The 21,381-nt window shown below is 45.9% G+C and overlaps 1 protein-coding gene across 2 annotated transcripts in view; it reads left to right on the top strand.

The window, feature by feature from the left end:
• Nucleotides 1–21,381, top strand: part of LOC119389535 (neuronal acetylcholine receptor subunit alpha-7) — a 264,755-nt gene that overhangs the window by 187,763 nt on the left and 55,611 nt on the right. For both annotated transcript variants that reach the window (XM_049414460.1, XM_037656852.2), the window contains exon 3: nt 15,097–15,141. In XM_049414460.1, coding sequence (XP_049270417.1) covers nt 15,097–15,141 — 45 coding nt within the window. The remainder of the gene's footprint in view (nt 1–15,096; nt 15,142–21,381) is intronic.

Here is a 21,381-nt window from a genome sequence, read left to right on the forward strand (position 1 = left end):
GGGGCTTTAAACTATCCCCTCGTTGCGCAATCCTCATGGTGTGACGCCTGGTGCGAAGCAATATTAGATGTGTGCACGCGACTCCTCGTTATACATGACGTCAGTATAGGGTTTTTCCGCGAATCAGTTTCAAGCTCTACGGTAGAAGGGTTGACTGCTACGCGGAACACCTGGGTTTTATTCCGGCTCGAAGCCCTGCTTTTTATTAGTTGCGTCCATGGTGATTTCTTGCTCACAACACCGACGCCGGAATGTCTGCGATATGGGCCCTTTAACATCATCGCGTTAGGAAGCAACTCTGCGAAGTTATCACGTGACTGCAAGGAAACACCCATACTGTTTCCTCAGAAAGTTTCGATGCTGACGAAAAATTTATCCAGGTTCGGCGATTCAGCCTACGGAGCAGGCTGTCTACCAGATGAATAAACCGGTTGGAATTGTTTATTTCTTGTGTTTTTTATTGCATCGAGTGTAGAGTCGTATCCGCGCACGATATCCAAATATACAACACACTCCGACTGCCCCAAGAAAAGACTAGTAACCATGATGTGACCAGAAAAGAGGTAACCATGGCCTCGCGCCCTAGAGTAGAACTCCACGGTTACTGACACACCCCACCGGGTAGGTGATAGCGAGGAATGTTTCAAATTTCGCGCTCATATTAACCACGGCTGGGAAGTGAACCACACCGCTTCGTCGACCGCAATGGTAACGCGGCGGACGCCGAACTACCACGATGGGCAGGTCGGTAAGAACGCATTCGCGCAGATCGGGGCAATTTCACAATGCTCCGGGACACCGGGTCGCATGAAAGGACCGTGCGAAAACCGCACCTTTGCAAGACAAACGACAGGGGACGATGCCAGCGCGCGGACAGAAGCAACTCTGCAGCGACTCTACCGGCGCCGTTATTTTTCATCGCAGATAAAGGAGAGACCATCGGCAGGGCCATTGCCTCGATGACGGGCGCAACCCCAAATGGAGGAAGAGGAAAGAGAGAGAGAGAGGGGGAGGGAGAGAGAGGGAAGATTTCCGGTGTGAAGTGGGAGGAGAGGTGGGCTTCACGTGTATACATTGGTGCAGGTGTGGCAGCCGCACCCGCAGAATCTCTGTCGGAGCTGAGGAGGGTCTGTTTCCATGACGACGCGGCCACGCTACCGCTGCAGCCTCCGAACATGCACCTACGAAGGCCAGAGCGAGTACCTGCCACCGAAATCGAGGTGTTCTCGCGGCTGGTTTTCTTTTTTTTTTCCCCGAGCCGAGGGCCCCGCTGTTGTTGACGGCGGCTCAAGGACTGCACTCGGCCAGTCTGCATGCACGCAATAGAAATAAAAAAAGAAAAATAGAGAAATAGCGAAGCAACCGTGGTGTCTAGAAAGTCAGTTTCTAGCAGTTTCTCGCTCAAGCCTTTGAGTGAGACGGGGAACAACCGCGCGCGTATCGCTGCGGCTTGTCACTCGGGCTAGCCGACATGAAGAGAAAGTAATTGTTCTAGCCGCAGAGTCGGCAATAATATATACAGGGTGTTTCAAGAAATGTGTCCAACCTTCTCAAAAAATCAGGAAAATGCGATATTTGCTCGGGGCTTTCAGAATTGCTTTTTCTGTAGCGGCAGGACTCTTACGGTAGTTAAGAACATCATTTAGGACAGTAATTAAGAAAGTTACATTAATTAACTTTTTAATTAGTGGAGTTAGGTGGTTGTGTCAAATAGGAGAATTGAAGTTCTTCATGCGAAGAACCCATCCGAGCTTTGAGATTTCGAAAAAGCGTCCTCTAGTAATTCTTGTAGCGTAATGAAATTCAACGAAATGCAACGGCTTTCAACAGCGAAAGCCATCGAATTCGTTTGAATTTCATTACTTCGTAATTATTACTAGAGGCCGCCTTTTCGAATTCTCAATGTTGGGATGGGTTTCTGGCACGAAGAACTTCAATTCACCAATTTGACACAGTCACCTAACTCCACTAATTAAAATGTTAATTAATTTAACTTTGTTAATTACTGTATCAAGTCATGTCTCTAACCATCTTAAGATGCCTAGCGATACAGAAAAAGTCATTCACTCATTTTGGACGTCTCAGAAGAATATGGCAGTTGTGTTCTTCCATGTTTCTGTTTAGGTTTCGCCATTGAATTTGTTTGAATTTCATTACTTCATAATTATTACTAGGTGCCACTTTTTCGAAATCTCAAAGTTGGGTTGGGTTTCTGGCATGAAGAACTTCAATTCTCCCATTTGACACAACCACCCAACTCCACTAATTAAAAAAGTTAATTAATTTAACTTTTTCAATTACAGTCCCAAATAATTTCTTTAACCATCTTAAAATCCCTGCCACTACAGAAAAAGCAATTCCGAAGGCAGCAATCAAATATCGCATTTTCCTGATTTTTTGAGAAGGTTGGACACATTTCTTGAAACACCCTGTATATACATATTAGTAATAGTAAGTGAGAGGGCAAACAAGGAACTGCTGAAACGTTTAGACATAACGGTCCGTGGTAAAGAAGGTTGATACTTTTTGATAACTCCGCTTCTTTCTTCTTTTTTCTTTCTTTCTTTCTTTCTTTCTTTCTTTCTTTCTTTCTTTCTTTCTTTCTTTCTTTCTTTCTTTCTTTCTTTCTTTCTTTCTTTCTTTCTTTCTTTCTTTCTTTCTTTCTTTTGCAGCAGCAGTATTTTCGTACTCTTAATAACACGTGAGTTTTCTGTTGTTGTAGCACATTTCCTTCTTGCTTATTTCAATCTGATAAAGGAGGAAGAACGTAGCGCAGGTATTCGACCTGTTCAGGTGTCATCGCTGCGACTTCGGTAGTTAAGAAGGTGTTCTGACGAGCACAGGATCTCAATCTCGTGATCTAGGCTCTCGGTCCTCATTTTGTATAGGTATAAAGCACAATTCTTGATGTAGGTATACAAAATCGGATTTCTGTAGCAGATCTATACATCTATTTCGAATATGTTCACTACTGTACCCCTCATTCCTCCATAATCAACTCTCAGGTAAGAACACCTAATCCTTTTAATCAAGTTGTTCAAGGCATAAAAAATCCGTTGTCGGTGATGACCTCGTAGTTGAAGACTTGCGCTTCTCTGGCGTCACATATTACTCAAATAATGGAGGTTTAGTAACCCCACGGAACTGTGTACGAAACGCCAGCCGATCGCTATGTTAAGGAATTCAGTGTTGTGTACAGCGGTGCCGACGAACGACTACGCAACGCCTAAAGAAAGGCAATAAGGACAGCCGCTATGACGCTTGGACAGTTGCGCTCAAGCCCTAGGCAAAGTATGACAAAGTACGTCCTTGCGTGCACCGTTAGAGGCGGTATATCTAAGTATTAGTCCCTTAGGAGAGTTGGGTTCTATTAAATTACAGAAAATCAGATTAGTAAGGACTATATACATGGAAGGCATTGCGTAAATTCACACTTAAAGTCAGCTCGTATAGGTCTTTAGTCAAGCCATGAAAATCTTTTAAGTCCAGACACACAACAGTCCTAACATTGACACTAAATACAGTCGCATACGCACGGGTAACGCTGACAAAAAACTCTACACATAGATACCAACTCCGGCAACATAACACCGAAGAGAGAGAAAGAGAAGGGCAAAGGAATTGCAGGAAGGTTAAGCGGGTTGCACCCAGTTCGCCACCCTACATGAGGCGAGGGGAAAGAGGAGGAAAAGGATAGAGAAAGGAAGAGGAAACGAGCGGACAAGCAATACACTCGCATGCGTAGCAGCGTTCACCGCGCATACCCAGAAGGTTTCAGACTGCGAACTCACACAGTACGGTTCGACTTCCACTGTCTTAGATGAAGTAGACTGCAATCCATGATGTCAATGAAACCTTGCAAGGAGTGGCCCCAAGGTATCCAGGACTTGCAGTGCACTTCGAGCTGATGGGGTTGGCGGTGAGGAGTGGGCGCATTGTACTTATCAAAGTCCTCAACACAGCGGTGACACGTAGGACTTCGTCGCGGAGATCATCAGTGGAGCCTTGTGCCGGCTCTCTGTGAGTGCGCAGTGGTGCTAATGACGGGGACGCGACATCAGCCGGCGCTTTCATCATCTCTGCGTCTTTTTGGCTCTCCCAATGTAACGCGTTGGCTGCTGCTGGTGGTGGCGGCAGTGGTGGTGGTTGTCGGCAAAGAGAAGTCCGGCGGCCCGCTGGGGTATGAAGTCGCGGTGACGGTCCAGATTTGGCGGCAGTGTTTCTAGACCTCCGTAGATGATGATGATGATGATGACGATGTTCCTCTACACATGGCTCATACCCACTCTGGGGGATTGGCCAAGAATTGTAGATATGAAGATTTAAAACTACTAAGTTAACACAAAAGACAAGCACACATCGTAGGCGACGGGAACGTCGTTGTCGTTTTCTGACAACATCAGCAGCTTCTTGGCAGAGCCCCACAAGGCAGAATTCTGCCGAGCAACTGCCCTGCCGCACCACTGCTTTTACGCACAGGGCACGCGTGTGCGTGCGCGTGTGTGTTCGTGTCTGAGCATTGTATGTGTGCGTGTCGTGTATCGTACGTGAGTGTTGTGTGTGTGTTAATAATAAATGAGGTTTTACGTGCCACATGTCGTGGATTGCATGAAGCTTCATCAAAAGACTGTTCGTTAATGAAAAAAGAATGGAATGTATTGAAACAGATGGTAAGGGATGGCTCGACAACACCGAAGCCTCACTGTATCCATAGTTTCCTACAATGCTTAATAGAGGGAACTCTGGCGCTAGTGTCTATGGGAGATGCAACGAATGGCACTTCAGCCAGCATGGGAATGATGGGTAGAGCGCGGATTTGTCTAACCTTCGTTCTTTCGGCTCCGTTTGTCTCCGCGTCGCCTGCATCCGCTTTGTCGCAAGACGAAGTTCAGCAAAAGTCAGCAGTTTCACTTCACCACTTTATCATTTTTAGGCTCACCAATTCAAATGTGGTCACGAAGCTCACGACGGTATATTCTTTTATCCGAATCAAACGCCAAAACACAGCAGTAAACAAAGCCACAAGTGCGTTCGAAGCCGTAAGCGCGAATATTAGGCAAATCCGTGTACTACCGATCATTCCCATGGTGGCTGAACGGTCGCAGCGCCAGAGTCCCATCTAGTTAATTTTAGGAAACTCTATGACTGTATCAGTGCAACAGCCTAAAAAAGCAAGCGTTAGCAGGAACCTCCGCGGAGCGTGAATCCCCCGACTACAACGATGTCGCGTTCGCTGTACTGCCCAAGACCATATAACAGTCGGCAGGTCACATGTCCAAATCACCTCAGCACTGTTTGGAGCACTGAGCTAGTTTCGGAGTCTTCGCTAGCAATACTTCCTGGCCTTAGCGACCGCGCGATCGTCGGCGTTTAACGTGTTGATTTCCCAAGCGACACTCGGTTCCTTCTCGCTAAGCGTGCGTCGTCATCTTCACTCTTATTGCTACGTTTGCTCGCGGACTTCCGAACCGGACGTGGCAGCGAGCGGCATCCCCTGCATCGGAGCCCGAAGCGCGGGCTTTTGCTGTTACTGGCGAGGAAGGTAGTGCCCTGTGTTCCGACGGAAGCCATGAGGCGCAGCCCCAGTAATTCAATTGACTCTTGCTTTCGACCGCAAGAGGGCGTCAAGCATTCCTGCGCACTCGATTGCCATCCTGTGCTGAGAGGAGAGTTTGATCAAGCCGGAGTTGCTGAGGTCGCCTTTTGCTCTCTCCCTTTACTTGCTTTAGCACAGCGACAATGTAAGCAACAAGGGAAAGCCCGCGCAACAAAGCAAACTTTGTCAGCGCGTTTTCTGCTCGCTTAACACTCTTCCACCCGTTGCTTCGTGCTTGCAAACCCGGTTTTCTTTTGAGCTAGGTGTTCCAGCAGAAGTTCTTAACAAGCGGCTTTGTAGAAGTTCTTAGCAAGCGTCTCTAAGGAAACAATGGGTTTCGTACCTGCGAGCAGCGATATAATTCGCAATAAAAACAGTTTATACCGCTAGCCCATGTGCGCGATGGCAGACGCGGTGGCCACCGCCAAGCCTGCAAATTGGATTAGGTTACGTCGGATGTGGCCGATATTCGCTTCGGTTAACTCCGGTTCGACCTTCCGCGGTGTTAGGTATGCGTGGCAGGTTTAGCTAGCGCGCGGAAATCCGCTGGCCGACATGCTGCGCAGAAACAAGAGGATACGGGAAACTGGGGCGCAGTGCAGACGTATACGGCGACGTCACGTGACGAAACAGATGAGCATGTTGGGAATCGCGATCATGAGGCTATATATTGCCGTCTTAGCAGCCGTCGGTAGCCTTTGTGTCGTGAAAAATGATAAGCTTACTTATTTCTGGCACGTCGGACCCTATAATGTAAATTACTTATATTACTGTTGGGGGCGTGCACTCTCCGCCAATTATTAATAAAAAAAAAGGATAATATTTGTGTTCAACCAGCGTTCTTTGCAAACGCGGAAGCCAGAAGCTCACTCACTGTGGTATGTTGTGTTGTCATGTTGAAGTATCCCGTTCGAGGAGAGAGAGAGAGAGAGCGCTTCATTTTTGTACAGAGAATTCAACCGGCACATATGCAGGCGCCCACATGACCTTTTTTTTGTGTGTGGAGGCCGTGGCACAACATGCCTTGCTACAGGAGTCACGAAGCGCAGGTCCAGTACCATGGGCGTTGGCAGGGGCAGCGTTCTAAAAGCGTTGGGCAGGGGTGTGCAAAGGGGGGCACTTCCCGCACCTAGCACCTGCTCCACCAGCGCTTTCATCCCCCCCCCCCTCTTTCGATGCAACATAGGTGTGCACCCCCCAAGACAAAATCCTGCCGACGCCCATGTGCAGTACACATGTTTTCTTTTTCTAGAAAAAATAAACGGGGGTGGGGGTTGATCGCTCACTTAATCTCGTGGCTGGTCACTGACTACACTGCGCCCCTTTAACACTCATCTTCAGCCTTCCTTTCAATGCATGCGATTTTTCTAAGCCTCTCAGCGTTAAAGGCCTCAGGACGCTATAAAAGCCAATTTTAGTTTACGTCCCGTGACACCGGAGCGATGCATGCTGTTTTACGGACGGCGCTGAGAGCTTCCCGGCGCGCGGCGCTTATCGTCATTCGATAAGCTCGCCGAAACTCCTTGGGAAGCGGTCCCGCATGGGACCAACAGTTCGTATATTGGCTCGAGCGTGCCTGTTTTATGTGAGTTACCGAAACCACGCAGCGCCGGCTTCTCGCAAGCTCCCGGTTCTTCGATTCTCTTGAGACTCTCATAGAATATTGCGAGGCCTACAAGCGACGTAAAACGAGGCGTTCGAGCTTTCGAAGGGCGGGGGCAGAATTGGGGGGACTATGTTTATAGGGAGAATAAAAAGCTGCAGCCTGGCGTTCTCCTGTAGTACGGTACATAAAAAAATGATAAAAAGGGGTGCGAGGTGGTGTTTTGGTTAACAGAATACACTTTCCATCTATCAAAAACCATTCGCCACCATAGGTCGGCAAACTCACTCAGGCTCACTTAGACTCAGACTCATCCGTGAGTCTGAGTCTGAGTGAGTCCGGGTGAGTAATATTTTCGTGAATCTGAGTCCGGATGAGGAAAAATTTGGTGAGTTAGGGTCCGAGTGAGCCCTGAGGGCAAAATATGTTTCATGAGTGAGTCTGAGTGAGCTCCACATTTTTTGCCGACCTATGGTCCTATCTACTCAACTTCACCATTACTATCAGCCTTATGATGACTAACGTTTATACTCGCGTCTGCTCACACATACTTCAAAGCGATAGCGTTCATACGCCATCTCAATATTTATCGATCAGAAGCGTGAGTTATGGAGGGGGCGGGGCGAGGGGGATTTGACCTCCCTCCTTTTTGCCGACCTATGTTCGCAACCACCACTGCTTTTACGCACCGGGCACGCGTGCGCGTGGGTGTGTTCGTGCCTGAACATCGTGTGTGTGTGTGTGTGTGTGTGTGTGTGTGTGTGTGTGTGTGTGTGTGTGTGTGTGTGTGTGCGTGTGTGTGTGCGTGTGCGTGTGCGTGTGTGTGTGCGTGTGCGTGTGCGTGTGCGTGTGTGTGTGTGCGTGTGTGTGTGTGTGTGTGTGTGTGTGTGTGTGCGCGTGTGTGTGTGCGTGTGTGTGTGTGTGTGTGCGTGTGTGTGTGTGTGTGTGTGTGCGTGTGTGTGCGTGTGTGTGTGTGTGCGTGTGTGTGTGTGTGTGTGTGTGTGTGTGGTGAGAGAGAGAGAGAGAGAGAGAGACGGAGTAAAAGCTCACCTGCCCAGTTCCATCGTGATAAATCGGGATTACACTTTCCTTCAGCTTTCAGTCTTAAACGTAATTCGAATTTAGCACACCTCTCTGTAACGGCTTAATCCGACTGCGAATACATCAAAAATATACAAAATCACAAACGAAAAAAATTTACTGGCGGCGCCATGCGTTTGACAGGTGAAGATTACCTCGTAATGACGCAACTATAAGATTACCAAATTGCTTCGGTCGTGGCACTCAAAGTGCGCGGGAAGCTGGGACTAAACCACCGTCAGCAGCGAAACTGAGAGTTAGAAAAAAAAAAAAGACGAGCAGCCGATTAAAATAATCGACATAGAAGCTGCGCCATATTTTCCTGAAGGGAGAGATTGATTATTCGGGAAACGCCACGTTGAAAGCGTCACGCGTTATAAGAGACGCCGTTAATCCTCGGCATCCAGACTGGCTGTTTGTTTTCTTTGCGATCGCGCCGCGCCGCTTGAAATGCCGTGTACCTTGGAAAATAATGACCCTTTTTCCATTCATCAAGACATCCGCGGCGCATTAATGCTCTTTAATGCTTATTAGCATGCTTCGTCCTTTGAAGTATAGTCCGTGGAGGTATTAAAGAAGGAGGCGACGGTGATTACCGCACAAAACACTAACAAGCATAAGATGGCGCAGAGGTTTAACAAAAATTAAGTGCGAAGTTTCTTCTGTATGTCAAGGTTTCTGTATGAAGGTATATGAACAACCTTCCGTAGCCGCTCCTTACCAAAAGAGCTGGATAATGAATCTCTGACGCATGAAACTGAAGATAAAAATATATTGAATAACTGTAGTAGTCACGTGAGGCAGCTTCAAGTTGGTGTTCGTTAATTAAGGTGGTCTTCGATCAGGGAAGGAGTTTTGCGTAAGGAGAGCAGCTGGCTAGGGGAGAAGAAATTACGCGGGGAGGTGTTTCGGGAGAGGAAAAAACACTCCCTAACGTTGTGGACCTTAATGTGGCTTCGCCTCAAAGTTGAGAGGGAGGAAGGGAAGGAGGACCGTTATACGTCCAAGTTTTGGAAGCCCTTGCAAGTCTTGGCTTGCATTACCAACACCGCGCACGCTGTCTGTGCAACGAACCACGGTTCCCTGGAGAAATCTGGCACGACTTCCGCTTCTGCGGGACCCAGCGGTTTGGGCTCCAACAACAAACACAGCAACCAAACAAAAACAAGTGCTTGTAGTTCCCGACACTGGGATTGTAATAAGGTATAAAGAACAACAGAAGTGACTTCTTAGAATTTTTGTGGTCGATTGAAAGTCATGTATTTGGAAAGCAATAACACAGTGGTTCAAAACCATAGTTAGTGCGCGGCCTTGGAACATACCAATGTTCAGGGTGTCGGTTTATGCACGTAGAAGAATTTAGTTGTAAATTAGTTAAACTGCGTATATAAGCGCGACTTTTTACGGAGTCAGATGTAAAGGAGTTTTATTAACGAGTATTCGTATAGCAGCTTTAATTGGATTATTTTATATTTACCCCTTTTGAGGCGTGGCCTGTGAAGAACTGTCTACGTGCGTCAAACTTACACATCACTATTGCAAGGCACTCGATATTCTGTTGCAACAAAAATATTGTCGTAATACGTTGATTTACGTGTTTTATACTAATTAAGTTTCATTAAAATGTAAATAAATATCTATCCTGAAGTTACTCGTGCTCTGTTTTTGCATAAATATAGGGCGATTTTGTTTTCGCTTATGTTCATCTTGAGCAAAGAAAATTTTTACTTTTGTCTTGGCTCGCGGAAAGCAGCTCGTCGAGCGACTCGTCGAACATGGTAGTGCTTTCAGCAAAGTGATCATATGCAAGATTACACTGCGAAATGAAGCTAGATGAAGACACATGTATTACGCAGGAGGTCAATTTCATCCAAACCTCAATGTATCTTTCTTAGCGACTTGTCGACGCAACCAGCAAAAACATGTGATGCACACAATTGTGTACAAAGCGTGTCAAAGAGTTTACGGATATTTGTTAAGTGTGAGCGTTAAAAGGAAGATTCGCAAGAGAACGTAGTGCCTTTTTTTTTCTTATGACAAGTTTACGTAGAGATTGCTTTGTTCCATTACTCCAATTTAGGTTGCAATAACGCAGATGTGATGTTAAGAGCGCATTAAATATCAAAATCTTTTGAGGATCTAGCAATACACGCTGACATTTTCACAATACACCTAAGACCTTTGCAAACTTTATTGTATAAACGTTTCGTATGGTAATCCCATTTCATTTATTCGTGAAAAACAACGCCTAAAAATTTAGCGGTAGAAGAGAATTCGATTATGCTGTTATTTAACATGAAATTGTAGGAACTAGTGAGCTCATTAAGTGGGGATTTGAGAGAAAAAGGGCAGCATTAGTTTTGGAGCAGTTTATGAGTACAGAATCTTTAAGAGTCCAGGTGTAGCACAAAGAAAAGAAAAGAAAAAGCCGAGACTTCCTTTCGCACTTTTTGCGTTATTTTTTACATTCTTTGCACCATCTATTTCTCCACTTCCAATAGCCTAGGATCGTGTAACAATGAATCCGAAATTTCCAGAGTTTCCTAATATATATTTGTATATTTCTTAATATAAACTGCTGATCTTGCTAGGATATTGGCAAGATTTTTCTGTAAAGAACTGCGCCTCTTTCAACAAAACTTGCACTCACGGATGTGGTCATTGCTCACTGGATAATGATCACTGTAGTTATTATAATGGAAAGGATTGACGTTCGCAGTTTTTCTAATATCATTGTGTGATAATGTGTTTAGTCATGCTTACAAACATGTACAAATTTAATCTGGCTTCCTAGCTCTAGTCCTTGATTACTTGTAACGCCGCCATTACCGCACCGTTTCGAAAAATTCTCATGGATACGGGTTCGTTGTAGACTGGCCCACAGCTGCAACACCACAACGAAATTTTGACCACAGGGTGGTTCAGGGGTCACTCAAGGCTGTTTCGTTAATAGCATAGATCACTTTATGCTTGTACCCTCTTTTCACGCTTTACGGTCGCGTTATTTGACAACCGCGTTTCTCATTCCAAATGGCATGCGGGCAATCGCATCATCCCTTCTTTCTTTTGGTTTACCAATCGATCGCGTTATTTCATTTGCATAACACCTGCCGCCTTCTAACCAGTGAGTTTGATAATGATTGCGAATATTCAAAATGAGTGTGCGTACAGGACGTGCAAGTCAGATATTACGAAAATAAACTTGCACCTTGGGGGGTATACTGAAGGGTACGGAGGGGGGGGGGTGCATTGACGTTTGCTTGCGTCACACTACTGGCACCTCTCAAGCTGAAGCTTTCCACCGCTGCTAAACAGCGCCAGAACACAGTTAAGCAACCGAAGGAAGTGAAATCGTAAAAACTGAATTCTTTTCGATGAATTTCCTCTAACCACTTATCACAACCAAGACTGCCCTTATGAAGAAACATATAGCTCGGTTTGCTCCTTTGAAACGCATAATAGTGTGGCTAGCTCGGTGTGCTCCTTTGAAAAGCATAATAGTGTGGCTAGCTCGGTGTGCTCCTTTGAAAAGCATAATTGTGTGGAAAGTGTGAAATTTGAGACGACATTGTCGAAGGCCGGTATATAATAGAAGAGGCTCTCTTGTCACTTGTAAGTGTCGTTTAATTTTCTTCGCCACCGTAGTGGTTGACGTAAGCGGCATCAGTGTAATACACCGAGTGCTCACAGCGCCATCTCGGTGCCGCAGGGTGCCTGTACATATACCGCAAAGCGGGAATATGACGGCGGAGCGTCACAGAGCGCGCGTTTTCTTTTTTTCCTTTCCTCTCTGCCTTTCTCTTCTTGCTGCACCGTAGGACGAAAAGAATCAAATAATAACAACAAACGTGTGGTTAAACCTGGTAAGTAAAACTACCGCAACAACGAAACTGACTTCCTCCTCCCCCGCTGCGTGTTGCGTGCTGGTGATGTGAAGCGGTGTGGAAACACACGAGTCTTGTGCCGTACGTTTTACCGTTTGCCTTGCGCTCTCCTCACATCTTATATGTCTTCTCCGTGTATGCAGACGCCGCCAACACAGCTCAAACCTGCCACAAGCGCGCGACACACAATGCGACACATAAACACACACAACGCACATAAACTCTCACACAAGTGGTTACCGTGTCACGTGACACTTCATCCACGTAGAGGCGGGCACCTGAGTTCCGCGCTTATGTAGCGCTATCCAGGGCTCCACGACAACCTCTTCGCTGTATGTCACCTAGCAAAGAGAGAGAGAAAGAAAAAAAAATAATCTTTTTGTTCCTGTGGCAGGGACCAAGATAGCTCTAGGTAGCGCTCGTATTCACGCTATAGACGGGCACAAATTCAGAAGTCATCGGTATTTCCTTCTCAAAGACGGATGCACGCAAGCCTGCACCAATGGGTGCGCACTTCACACTGACGTCATGTGCCTGACGGCTGGTGACTCCGCCTACGGAAAAGCAGTCCCGAGTGCGAATGAGCGGGACTATTTCTTTAGTCGCATAAATGATCGGCTGCCGCACTTTGGTCGCTGGGTGAGGCCTCTCCCGGTTTCTTATGTTGACCCGTGTTGACTTCCAAGGGGTTGGTATTCTTGGACTATCGCTCACGGCGATTCTATCGCGACATATTGCCTGGCTAATGGCATCTTCCACAAATCGCACCGATACGCCCCTGGACGCCCTGGTGTACCGTTTCGTCTAATCGTGGCGCCCCAGCGTCCCGATGCAGACCGGTGCGATTTGTCGAATATACCGTAAGATCGGACGCGTCGGTGTACACAGGTGACAGCGTTCGTGGCACTTTTCCGGCAATCGTGCCGCTCGAAGACACCGGTACGTTCGGTGCTCATCACGCGAAATCTCGCGAAAGTGGAAATATTCACGAAAGTACATGACCCCGTTCAGCATTACTGGCCGAGGTCGCGACTCTGCTCGTTTTGAGTCTACAGGCGACGAGCAAATAAAATGTATGCAAAGGCTAAAGAAAGCGGGGCGGCAATTTTTCGTCAAGCACTATCAATTGAGAACGCCCCATTAACCTATTGTATGTGGACGCTGGGATACAAAAGGTTAACCAGCGGTCAACTGCAGATATGAATTTACAAAAAAAGATATGGCGGCACGAAGAGATGATTAAGGCTACACGAACTGATAGGTCCTGTCAGCCTCTCCGTGGCTTCACTGCCTCCTCGTGCTGCCGAAGCATGACAAACGTAACTCAGATGTGAAAACTTGGACTTCAAGAACTAAGGCGAAGAAGCATGTCCCTCAGTGTCGTCTCGTTCTGAGCGATGTCTACTGGTCGCTAAAAGAATCACATCGAATCTTTCTCCAGATACGCAATATTTCTTAACTAAGCTAGTCGGTTTACGTACTTTGTGGCGAAACAGTGCGAATGGCGGGGAAAGGAAAGGACAAACAGGACAAGGCACTCACAAAGATGCAGCACAGCGTGCGCTGTCCTCTCTATCCTTTCGCCGTCCCGTCGTTCGCTCACTTTCGTCATGATCTCTCCAAGTATGCAACTTCACGCTTCGCATGGCGTCTCCGTTACACGGCAAACTGCACTCGAAGTTGGGGTTGCAAGAAGGGCTTCGGCTTTCGTATTTTCTTTAGGTATGCGGCAATATTCGAAATTTTTTCTTTATTCAGTCAAATATTGCCATAATTTTTCAACAGTCACTACGCTTCGGTTAGCGGAACCACATCTTGAACAATTTCTTTGAATACCTCAAATCGTTGACTATGCGTAAATAAACACAAAATTACAGCAGAAGATGAAAAAATTAACCTGCGGCTACACTTGGCATGAAGCATGAGATATTACTTATCAGGCCTACGTTTTATTTTCACGAGCTAAAAACGTGATCGCTCGCGCTGTGCGAAGAGTCCCAAGTTTGCAAACAAACTGCATAATCATCCATAATCACAATACTGAATTTGAGTTTTTGAGAAGCGCAATGGGCTACTTAATGTAAAAATACATAATGGTTAACGCTGCGAGTACTAAGATGTGAACATCATTTTTTTAACGATGTCCGAAACGGCTGTTCATTATTACTTTTTAATTGAGATTGTTTATAAATACACTGTCTGGGCTGAAACGGCTAAATGCAGATTAACTGTGCCTGACTAAGGCCCGTCCGCCCATACGTAAGCTCAGGAGCAGTGTCACAAACAGTAACAAAACTAGAAAAGAAAATAGTCAGCAATAACAAGAACAATGCAAAAATAGTTCGAATAGTTCGAAAATTATTCGAAGACTACTCGATGTTTGACTCGATTTTCTCTTGGACTACTTCGACTCGAAGTCGAGTTGACCTCATAGAGTTCTTTTCGCACACCTCCAATTTTTCCTCCCTTAAATAGGTAGAGAGACACCTGAAGAATGCATGGGTGTCGCTGCAAGCGTCTCCAAATTATGTGCATGTGGGATTTAGTAGACACTAAAACGCTTTCTAATCCATCCGTGTGAAGTGGAAACTGCTCGCTTCAATTATGGGCGTTACAAAACGACGATCGTACAATGCTCGACTGTATACGCCTAAAATGGCGGGCACAGATTCTACAAGTTGAGGTCGAGAAATAAAAAAAAAACTCGTTTTTAGAGCGTAGATGTGCTTAAACGTTGACATGAAAACCGCGATTACCTATAAAAAGGAAGAAGAAACGTAATGTAGAAGAAATATCATACTTGGGTTCAGCTGCTTACAATTCTTTTATAAAGTACAGATTTCATTATCAGATAATTTGTGATAAAACCAGAAACTCAATTTTTTTTCTGATTGTGGCGCTTCTTGTTCTGGTTTCTTTCTCTTCTCTTGTAGGACGAAAAGAATCAACTAATTATTACAAATATCTGGTTAACATTGGTAAGTTATTTCATTTGATATCTTCAAATATTTCGCGCAGCACTATATTGAGGCAAATGATACTTACGAAAAAAGAAAGAAGCAAGTATCACGCCGAATACAGGCAGCCTGTCCTAAATCTTCTATGAACCGTTCTTTGAAAGCTTCAGAGGATAAAGGACGTTGGAGGATGAATGACCTGCGCTGATAAGGATATCCAGGTGCCCACTTGGGCTACTTTGAAAAAACGCCGATTCCAAACGACTTTGATAACGCGCTTAAAGGGGTGCACGAATATTTGTCGTCTAATCACTCTGGTCTCACTTCCTGGCGACTAAGTGATCGATTTCGTTCGCCGAATGTGTTTCACGGTTTCGCATCTCATTTTTACGAAACGAGCCGTTTTTCTAACCAAAAAATGCTAAATAGCAGCTTCTGAGAGGGTGATTTCTTTCAACGGAATTTATCCTCTAGCCACGTTCTGTCCTTTTGTGTGTTTGTTCGTGCATCAAACTGCGACTACCCACAAGAACGACACAACGCGTTTCACCCATTGACTGCGGGCAAACACGATGCAAATTGGTCGCCCCGGCCCTCTACGTAGTCTACCGCGCCGCACTGTGAAAGCGGCTTCGATATAAGCGGCTTATCTGATAGAGCGGTCCAATTGTGAAGCTCTCTCGCCGTGGACCTGTTTGCATCGGGTCGAATTTGGACGACCCGCAGTCATTAGATAGAGTGCGCGCTGTGCACCGTGAAATTCGACTATGCACCAACTGTCCTCGCTCGTCGCACAAGAAAAAAAAAAAACTCTGCATTCGAACTGCGACGCGGTTGCATGTGGCCCCATTTTTACGTTGGTATTTCGGTAGATGTTTACGTTGTTTATCGTTATTAGTACCACATATCCTGCTGTCGTGAGCACTGGTGCCCCGCTAGTCGTTCGTGCATGAAAACCCGCGGCCCCTCTACTTGTGCGGTGACACGATCCACTTGAGAGCTCGCTCGGCCAATAGTGCACGGCTTTGGCCGCCAGGTGTGCCTCTGCGGTGAAGGACCCTTGTCGCTTCTCAAGTTATGGAACGGGGGGAGAAGTCGTACGCGCCCCTCGTATGCTAAGCTTAACAAAGTTCGTTGCTGGGCTAGTTGGCTCATGATCTTAAGTACTACATAGCGCAGATTCGACACAGGGCAGAGAAAGAACATTGATGCACAGGACAAGCGCTTGTCCTGTGCATCAGTATTATTTCTCTGTCGAGTGTCTAATCCGCGCTATCCAGTACTTAAGAGTGTACTAAGCTATAGCCACCGCAAGGCCAACGCCAAAAAGAAGATATCGCAACGCATCTTGGGCCAATGCAGGCAAAAGTGTTCCATGGTTCATTGAACCTCATGCGGACTTTCAAAGCAGTCTTGCTGAGAAACCTGTTTTAAGGTTAACGATTCAATATCTCTAATCGGGAAAGTGCGCGTGGGTCTCGAACAGTCAGTTTCTCGTCGAAAAAATTGGCTTTTAGTGAAAAGGTAATTGTAACGCCAGTCTCTTATTGCGTTACCCGTGACGCTCGGGGCATAATCATTGTTACTTCCTCGTTGGGTTATAAAGCAAAGGTAAATATGACGAGCAACGTACCAAAGAAAGGAGCAGTACACATCATCATAATCTGAAAACGCCCAGTACATACTTAATGAGGTCCCGGATAAAGCGCTAGCTATATCCAGGAAACTAGACGAGAAATGTCTAGTTTCTTGTCTATACCTTGCACTTTACGCGGGATTTTATTAAGAATTTAGTCCCGTTCTCTAACTGAGGTCATATTTGAAATGCGACGCCTTCTCCGCTTCTGGCTGCCGGGCGCATAGGCACACTTGGGATTGGTTCCTCCACACCTTCCTCTTAGCATGCTGTTATTGGCCGCTGCAGAAATGCACACCTGCGTTCACCGATAGCGTTGCAGCAGGCTGAATTTCCTTGCTACTTCACAATGACGAGCTCATTTAGTCCTTTCCTTTTCACATTCTCTCGGTACTAGAGAACTTGGCACGTTTACAGGTATCCCGGAGATGTGTATGACTGTTCCGAAGTAAGCGTAGACTTAGCACCGTTCTTTCTTAATTGCCAACTTAGCAGGCTTTAAAGAATGTTGGGATAACGCATAGCGTTTAATACTGTTTTAAAGAAATGAGCCTTACGCTTCCTGCGTCAATTATTAGAGTAAACAACTAAATGTGAATCGAAATACTTAAACGCAGTGTCTATACCATTAAAGACAACCTGGTCTAGTTTTTTTCGTTGCCGATATGTCAGTTTTCTAGCTGCGCCTAAATAAGTAAGGGTACCAGGTTTGCAACTTCTCAAACGGGTTTCCTACCTTTCTTCTAAACTTCGCTTAGGAAGGTTGCTATCTACCATTTCGTAGAGCTGACGCCGCAGTACATTTTAGTCCTCAACTGTACTGGTCAGTCTCTCCGCCTTCACACTACTCTCGACTAAGGAAAATTCTTCACAAAGAATGTATTGCGTACGCGCCTTCGTTCGCGCTGCGTTAGTACGTGTCAGGACGGCTGTGCCTGCGACGTGCACTGGGAGCTGCTGCTTGTGACAGCGGCTCCATTCGAAAGCCTTGGAAATTTCGTTCCTTCGGCTCTCTTCTTGTTTCTTTTTTTTATTTTTCTTTGACGCCCTCGCGCTAGCTCACTCGTAAACACTCCCAAAGAACGCTCGACAATTCATTCTCGAAGCTTCGCAGGCAAGAAAGGCTCATCCTCTCAGAACAAACTGAACGACGTTCCAATCGTCTTTAAAACGTGCCCTTTGATCAAGTAGGCTAAACGTGGCCTAATTTACAGCTACGATCCAATCGCTCTGATGCGCTTTTTGCGCGTAATAATGCACATTTGTTGTTTATGTCTGGTGCGCTTCAATAAAAACCAGTCGCTTGATCAAAGGGCCACAACTAAACCGAACCTAACCGAGTTAACCAAACAAAAGATGTTTTGTTTCTTTTTTATTTGCTTCGCATAAATCGCGACTGTATGCCTTTTTATGAAAGATTTGCTTGTGTGGTTAAAACGTACGGCTCAAAGGAAACGCCGTCGAAAGCCTCGGTATTTTTGGCGATAGTTGTGATAAGTCAACGGTCAAGTTAACGCGCGAATCGACAAACGCACGAACTCATCCACGTTGGCTAACTGCTTAAATACGCGAAACATACATCCTTGACCACTGTGGAACACGAACACTTGTAAGCTCGCCAGTTTCCGTAATTTACGGTTTCCCGTCCCTACTGAGGTTTTTTTCTTCGTGCAGTCTGATAAGACGATTTCAGCTCAACATTGGAATATTCTTTGTTGAAGTCATTTGAACGCCGTGCAAGAGTCTCGCATTGTCTACCAAAGTATAGCGTGGAAAACGTGCAATTTCTCGCACTGCATTCGGGAATCTTTCAGTATGGACTTCCAAGCTAACTTCCCTGTTTTAGGAAAAAGAAAGAAACACAATACACGATGTGTTTAGTTCTCACAGGTATCACTTGCTGCTAAGAGTAGTTGGAAACCTTTTTTTGTGTGTAAGTCGTGCGGATAGGTAGATGTTGAAGGCGGTCTTGCTCCGCTATTGCTGCTACAACGTTGCTACAATGGGCGCGTGTTTCCAAAGGCGTCACTGGAACACGAACACGGACAAACACAAGACATACACACGGTGACAGCTGTGGCTGGCCGTCTTGTGACCCATCACATGCAAGATCCCAAAAAGCTTGTCTCGCTGTGCTGTGCCCGAAAAGAAAGCTTGCGATGTGTCTGCTTCGCCGCATGGCTCCCGCCCAACTCTCCCCCTTTCCCGGACTCGTTACGCCTCTGCGGTTCACGGTGGACGATGTCGAAGCCCAAATCAGCATTCGTGATATATGACTCGCTAGCATATGCTGTGCATACAGCATACGCATGCTTGTATTTCAACTTAGCCAAGACAACACGTTGCCTTAATCATAGCGATTTTTGTTTTTACTCTGTTGAACGCTTTACTCAACACCCAGTGAACTTGTACTGAGGCTGGGGGCCCCTTTTGGTCGATTGCTGGTTACAAAACACGGCTTTAGCGTTCCTTGCAAGCGTGAGTCGCTATGTGAAAGCCATGTACCAATGTCTCAAATATGTAAGCTCGATTATCTTCATTATGTTGCGCTCGCCTAACGAGTTTGTACTAGGGCGATGCAAGCACCGATGCGGGCAGGCCTATTCGCTTTGAGTAATAACACTTCCGGGAGGCACCATTGACGCTTACTAGGGATCAACTTTTCATATTTCGTATCCGTAGAAGTATAAATACGTACGTAGAATTATCGTTCAATCGATGTTGAGGATTTTACACCACGGACCGCCAGTAATAAATAAACCGCCGAACTAAAAGAAAGAAATACTATGCGCTGTGGAGTTTACCTTACCCCGCCATGTTAGCCATATCATTTCGATCACCTGAGGGCAGAATTCGTATCGAACATGCAATGTGGCGATCAGGGGTGCGTCGCCGTATACTTAATCTTCCAACTTGAGCATTTGTCACAGAAAATGGATGTTGTAGGGGAGGCAACGTAACGGTTAGATTTTCACACTGCATAAACACTACACGGAGGTAACCAATACACTAAAGTACTGGGATAGAATCAAACACTATCATCAGACGGGGGGCTACATTAATCGTGTCGCACTCAGCGACAATGTGTTACGCGTACGCGAATGTCCCGAACACCTCAGACGAATCAGCGGTGCGCTTGACTACCTGTCGTCATCATTAATCATGGTTTAAGGACAGTGTTTGCTGAATTGCTGCATGCTTCGGAGCTCGCGCGCTTCATTACCTCGATTACACATAGGCTCAGCGGCTGGTGAACTACCGCGTAAACGGGAATTGGATACATGAATTGGTTAAAAAAAAGCTGAAATGTCCTTCTATCGTCACTTTCCTTCCTTTCCTAACCCCGTCTTGTTCGTGCAGCTTAGGGTAACAAACCAGGAGCCGCACTTTCGGTCAATCACTTTCCTTCAGCGGGCACTAATTGGGTGCAAGCCAGAGGACGCTAGTTTGTGCCGGTCACATCACTGAGGCGCCACTCTGCACGTTAAGTAATCCAAGTGTTTTGCGTATACCTTTTCTTTCTGCCCACGAAAACGATCAGGCAGAAAATACGGTCCCGGGTGCAACTCCTAACACCCCTCCGTGCTCTCTCTTTCTTTCTTTCTTGGCCACTTTATTTTAACCATTTCTTTTATCTCCTCCTCCTTTTTTTCTCACCCCACCTCCGTTTACGTGCGAAGTAGCAAATAGGAATACATATCACTGGCGAAACTAAAGCAGGGACAGAGGAAGATGCACACAGGACGACAGCTAGACTTGAACTGTGGACATGACAAGAACTTCATTGGAGTCCCCGGGAACTGATATTTAGGGAAGCCGGAGGCCTCGTTTTTTATTTTTTTTTCTATAAGAGCCAAGTCCACTTTAACTGAAACGGATAAAAAGTGCAGTTATTTGCTATGGACAATATGGTGAGCCTGCTCCAACAATATTTCGCCAGTGTGCTCAAGTCACCAAAATGCCTCAAATCTATATTGCGGATAAAATCTAGATAGCCCACTATCGTCGGTATTCGGGAGTAAAATTTAGATTTGGCTCTTATAGATTGGAATATTTCATTTGGGCTTGAATTAGCTCGTAAAAGAAGTCTCAATCGCAGAGAAGTAACGACATAGCAATATTTTGCGAGAAGATTAACACCATCCTTGTGCTCCCGTCGGTGCCGTATTTTGTTACGTGGGCGTAATGGCGATGAGTAGAATTGTAGAGCGAGCGGTCGTCCCAGGCAAAAGGCACATCATTCTGCACTGTCGGCAGTGTTTTCTTGTTTGAAGGCCTTTATTAATGCTTCAGATCTCCTTCCTCTTCTTGGCTCGTTGGTTGGTTGGTTAGTTGGTTCTTGAAAGAATGGCACATGCTGCGCCGTTACGGATCACTTCTTCTTCTTCAGTGAATAGATTAGTGCCCAATTCTTCATTTCACTTGTCTTCTATTTCAAGTACACCGTCCTGGAGCGAAAGAAGGACATGATACTGTGGCGCCAAACTCGAAGAGAAACCCTAAGAAGCAAAAAGAAGTAGTAAATTCGGCCTCTTACTCTTTATATTCGAGTTTTACCCTACAACATCGTGTCGTTCAGTAAGTGCCAACTCGCCCTAGAAAAACTAACTGTGGAACGAAAGCAC

Source organism: Rhipicephalus sanguineus, chromosome 4, assembly GCF_013339695.2.
Source record: "Rhipicephalus sanguineus isolate Rsan-2018 chromosome 4, BIME_Rsan_1.4, whole genome shotgun sequence".
Lineage (NCBI taxonomy): Eukaryota > Metazoa > Arthropoda > Arachnida > Ixodida > Ixodidae > Rhipicephalus > Rhipicephalus sanguineus.